Genomic DNA, 5552 nt, shown 5'->3' with positions numbered 1-5552 from the left:
TGTTTTTCTTTAACGTTGTTTTTTAAGACTCGCAAATGGCTTTATTACGAACCCGGAGATGGGCCTCGTCACCTTTGTTATCTTGTTATGGATGAAGAAAGTGACCTCATTACCAAAATTGTTATGGTCAGTTGAAGTCCACCAATGTAGTTTGTTTTAATTATGAGACTGGCCGTGTTGATGATTATTTTTATCTTACTATTTGTTATGATCACTACGGTGCTGCTATCATCCATGCACGTGATTATGGACGGATGCACTTTGGGATTATTGGTTGCCATCATCCCAGACAGAAAATCAATCGTATTTTACATTGATTCAACATCTGCAGACGTAGAATCAGTGTAATAACAAAAGACTGATTTCCTGGCTGGGATATTGTCAGTGCGGTGCTGACGTGGCCAAGATCTCCGAACCAACTCTCCACAGTCTATTGTCGGTACACTTTTATGTTCTTTGTTAAAATTTATTTTAAGCATTACATTTTTAATAGAAACATAAGTTGTAAGTTGTGTTTTCTTTCAAGTTTGTCTGGCAGTAGATGAAGTATATCAGCTAACACTAATTTGGTTTGCAAATGCGATTATAGTTTAAGGTTCAGTTTATCAGGCCCATAAGCATTTCTTCCCTAGAACAGTGCACTTTTAATGATCATGAGAGAAACCAAAGGCTATAGTCGAAGGGACGCCACTCTGCAATCGACAGCATGCTTTTAAGTGTCTTCCCAAAGACACGGCCACATGCTCTTGAACGGTGTCGAACCTTCGCCTTATCGAACGCCGAACATTGCCGAGTGATGCGAGTTCAAGGTACACATCTGACACTTAATCTCTTGAAGTTTTGGGTTGCATTGAGAGAGTTGCTCATTCTGATTCACGTTATCATTTTCTAGGACAAAAATGGTGACGTCAGAACCTAACTTACTACCCGGATTTGCATTTTTTTTATTTTATTGTTCAATAAGCAAAGTTACATGTGTGTTTACGATACGTCACAACTCAAAAACAATCACTGGCTCAAAATGAAAATTACTATCTTTCAAAGCTACGCTATTAATATAAATTGCAGAATCGTCAATTCAGTTTTGGCAGGGCTAATGCACTAATTTTGTCTATAGTCGGTTACTTGTCACAAAATGTTATCACACGTTGTTTGATTAAGGACACGTTATTGCATTTGGGAAAACCGTTGCACCAATGAAATCAATTAAACGCTGACAAGGAATTACTATCCACTGTATCAAAAGACGAAACCGTCCTTAAGTGGTGATTTTGCTCTTGGAAAGTTTCAGAAATAATTATTTGTACAGTCGAGTCTGAGTTTCACAGAACAAGCAACTAAATCCACTTCAAACAACGCATAAGCATTCTAATGTTGCTGAATGTAGTTTGTTGAAGAATAACGATTTGCTATCTTTGCGCTGTACTTGCGATTTAACGCCTTCTGACGGCGTAGTGCTTCTGGATGTTCCCAGTAATCCGAGCAGAAGCAGCTGTTTCCCCGACTGCTCAATTGAACACGTGATCTACAAACATGTTTTAGATAAATGCACAAGTCATCTACTTATTTAAGTAGGTGAGAATGGGTAATGCACTAAAACAGCTTCTGGTAGGCTACTTTATGCCCCATGGCTTCCAATCAAAGCTCTTCAGAGGATTGGTTTTGAATCTTTATCCTCGGACTGACAAAGCCTTGATAGGTTATTCATAGTAGTTTTGCATACTGTAGGCTACTGTACTTGTAGAGGCTTTTGACGCAGGACCGGTTCTGGCCGGTTACCGAGATTGGCTGAGTGAAGTTTTCCGATTGTTGAAGCGTTGTTGCCTGGGAATTATTCCATTCACTAGGTGCCGCTAAATAGAGAGCAGTCCTGAAATGCGTTGCTCTAGCGCACATCCCAAGAGTTGAACCAGCGCCGCTTGATCAAGATGGTTCTTCGTTCACGTACTATAGAAAACAAAATATAGGGCAAAGTGGGCGTGTTGTCACAATTTTTACAAATCAGCATATAGCCTATCTCGTTCTGTGCCAATGGTATCGAGATGCTAGATAGTGCAATTGAAAGAGGTATCATTCGACTTCTTTTAGCTACAGCTAAAGTTTTTCTAGATTATTTCGTTTTTACATAAATGCAAGTAAATGGGCTGTGACAACACGCCCCACCCCGGGGTGTGTTGTCACAAAATTTATGCACATGCTTTATGATTAAAATATGACAGAAACCAGTAAAAAATGGTTTTAATACAGGCTGAACGAATAAAAAAATATGCGAAATGCAAAAAAATTAATTTACAACATATTGGTAAAAATTTTATGCTCATTGTCAAAAGCAATAAAAATGTCATCTTGAGAATTATGTGTCACTATCGAATATACGTGTGTATCATTTATTTAATATTAATTTTTTTTTTAAAAGCGTTGTATTTTAACAAATACGCAGATTACCTCGTTGTACAAGCAAAAGTATTTTTTTATGTTTTTTAACATCAAAAATGCACACCATGGGCGTGTAGTCACAGCTGTGACAACACGCCCCGTGGTATGAAATCACGTGGTTTCAACAACCATGTGTACATCTCTACTTGCATGTTTTATCTGTTTGGTATAATGAAAAGAGCAGGCTTAAAGCAAACGAATGGTATCTTTCCTGATCAGTTATGATCATACCTTAGTTTGCCAGACCATTTTTTGTTTAGTTATAAAACCTGATTTTGCCCAAAATTCAATGGCACTCTTCATAATTTCTGCTGTGGTGACAAATTTATCAACCTTCACTGCTTGTACGAAAGAGAACTGAAAACTATGCCTTCCATTGAAAACTCGTAGTTATGCGCTTGGGTTATCACATGGAAATCGTGCTGTGACAACACGCCCCACTTTGCCCTACGGCACTTTCTATCTCTCTGGGGCTACTGGAAAAGTTTTGGGCTCCTAAAATTATCCAGTGTCCAAAATAACTCCCTGCAACATTCTATTTACGCTACTAGTGAATCAAATTTTTTGCATTAAATTGAAGCTTTTTGCAAATAAAATCGAAAACAGACATCTACCTGCGCATCATGGCTGACAAAGGCGTCGCAATATCTCTTGATACTTCCTCTGCAACTCTTCTGATATCTATCTCGCTGTATGGTTCTATAAACAAAGAAAAAAATTACAAAATCTTGTGGGCTATTGCTTTCATTTAAAGATTATTATGCAAATAACGCTTCGTAAAATTGTTCAACTGAAAAATGGGTCACAGCTTTACATCGAATAAAAAAAAAACAGAAGATTTGAGGTAGACTCGGATAGGATTGAGCTTAATGTGAAAACTATAATATTAACGACTATATTAAGTTTTATTAACTATTATACATTATATTAACTATTATAGTTAATATATTAAATTTTATTAACTATAATATTAAGTTTAACATACTAAAGATTATTATGTTTACAAAAACACAAAACTACGCAACAATTAAATATCGAACGTTTTCGACATCACGAGATGTCCTCTTCAGGAATTATATACATACAACTTAACTACATCTGAATAAAATACAATGGTTAACTAAATCTATAAACAGGAAAAGACAAAAACTGCACAGTACTTCTGACTAGCTCAAACTCAACGATAGGCTCCACGAAAATCAAAGGCAACTGCATCAAAAGGTGTTAAACAGATCACATGATATGGTAGAAAGGCAAGGTGCAAAAAAACTAATTTTAAAATACAGAGAGCAAGAAAGACGAGCCGCAAGCATACAACTGTCTGTTCAAAAGTGGATTGTGACGTTTTATGTACAGCTGTACAAGGCTTCCAAGATCTTAAGTGTAAATCCCATAACGACAATGACAGCTTATAGTATATAAGGTACACGTTCCAAGAAGTTTCTATTTGATCATTGATGCAAGTTTATGGTAGGCCTATATAATGAGGATATATATCAGTATATGGTGTATATAGTATGCACCACGGCCTACTAGAACACGGCCAAATATGTTGCTATTTGAGGGAATTTCTAAGAGTCTGAATTGTTACAATCATAGCTATGACAAACCTGTCATCTTCCCATTTCCAAAAGTAAGTAAAATGAGCAATATTTGCATGTAGACATATTTTTGGCTTGTTTTTCCAGAGATTAGATATGTATGTTAAGCACAACTTATGCAATAATAATGTAAAATATGTAAATTTTCCAACTACATCCTGGAGGTAGTCTCATCATACAGTCGTTAGGTTTTTTGTATAGCAGGATTTTTTGCCAATAGCCACATTTTACTTGCAAAATTAAACTTGGTGGAAAACAAAACGAACTAAAAGTTAAATTAGCACATCAAATGAACCGCTTACAACATAGAATTCACAAAAAATCCTTGATATTTTAAATGGAACATGCAATTTCACCAAAAGCGACACACCAAACGATACTACCTCCAGGTTGCAGTTGGAAAATCTTACATATTTTACATTGTTATTGCATAAGTTGTGCTTAACATACATACTTAATCTCCGGTTAAACAAGCCAAACATATGTCTAAGTACAAATACTGCTTATTTTACTTACTTTTGGAAATGGTAAGATGACAGGTTTGTCATAGCTATAATTGTAACAATTCAGACTCTTAGAAATTCCCTCAAATAGCAACATATTTGGCCGTGTTCTAGTAGGCCGTGTATGCACGATCTGGTTTTCAATAACTCGAGTCTACAGATAAATGAATACGCAGTAATTACCTCTTTCCTTGTTTTCTTTTATTCTAAGTTTTCTTCTATATTCACACTTTTTGTCAATAATGCATTGCTTTCGTCTTGCCTCCCAGTGCATAGCTGCCATGTTTTTTTGTTAATTATTTTAAATTTATCTCACAAAACACTGTAGTTTGTCAACAAAAAACGGGACACAACTAACTGTACGTTCAAAATACAAATGCACAAACACACAAGGCGCACTTTTAATATTGATCTTGGATAATTTTATCTTGGAAATTCATAGATATGTTTTCTATTGTGACGTACTTTCAGCGAACAATAGCTTTATTATGTTGCAATGTAACCGTATCTATTCATAAGACACACACAATTGGAAGCAGACAACCATTAGTTTTTATTAGATAGTTCTTCACGTTTTTATTGTGGTATTTCATTTCCGCTTCAATTGCTACTTTCAACGAAATGATAAAAAAAACGTCGTAAAACATTTTTGCATTGCAGCCTACTAGAAAATTCATAAATAGGCCTTGGCCTACATCAAATATAGTTATTCCTTTTTAAAGCCTCTATAGTCTGTTTCACCCTAAAAGGGGGATCATCAGAAGATCCTGAAAAATACACAAAAACAATAAAGTGGTAATACCTGAACAAATATTAAACATTAACCTTAATTCCATTTGAAAAAAACAACAACTCTGAATTACAAAAGGCCACCACCATCGGTTAAGACGTTCAAATGGAAACTACCGCCATTTACCGCCCTGATAGCTCAGTAGGTTAGCGCGTTGACGCGTGTGAACAAAAAAGCTTCAAGATCAAGCGGCGCTGGTTCGACTCTCGGGGCAGGCCCGGA

General features: G+C 36.0%; 1 protein-coding gene across 1 annotated transcript; it reads right to left on the bottom strand.

The window, feature by feature from the left end:
- Positions 1-933: 933 nt before the first annotated feature.
- Positions 934-4964, bottom strand: LOC145786733 (uncharacterized). Its single transcript, XM_082598461.1, has 3 exons — positions 4724-4964; positions 3051-3135; positions 934-1525 (listed from the first exon to the last, which is right to left on the bottom strand). Exons 1-3 carry the CDS (start codon positions 4821-4823, stop codon positions 1369-1371), a joined length of 342 nt encoding a protein of 113 aa, XP_082454587.1. The 5' UTR covers positions 4824-4964; the 3' UTR covers positions 934-1368.
- Between the last annotated feature and the right edge of the window lie 588 nt (positions 4965-5552).

This window comes from Aplidium turbinatum, chromosome 17 (assembly GCF_918807975.1).
Source record: "Aplidium turbinatum chromosome 17, kaAplTurb1.1, whole genome shotgun sequence".
Lineage (NCBI taxonomy): Eukaryota > Metazoa > Chordata > Ascidiacea > Aplousobranchia > Polyclinidae > Aplidium > Aplidium turbinatum.
Note: the sequence above shows the minus strand (reverse complement) of the source record. Positions and strands in the feature narration are given on the sequence as shown.

What these genes read in the sequence shown, in the direction of transcription:
- LOC145786733 (XM_082598461.1), bottom strand. Translation starts at nt 4,823, where the DNA reads ATGGCAGCTATGCACTGGGAGGCAAGACGAAAGCAATGCATTATTGAC. An exon ending in AAAAGAAAACAAGGAAAGAG is followed by an intron (nt 3,136 to 4,723) that starts GTAATTACTGCG and finishes CTTTGTTTATAG; the next exon opens with AACCATACAGCGAGATAGAT. An exon ending in TTGTCAGCCATGATGCGCAG is followed by an intron (nt 1,526 to 3,050) that starts GTAGATGTCTGT and finishes ACATGTTTGTAG; the next exon opens with ATCACGTGTTCAATTGAGCA.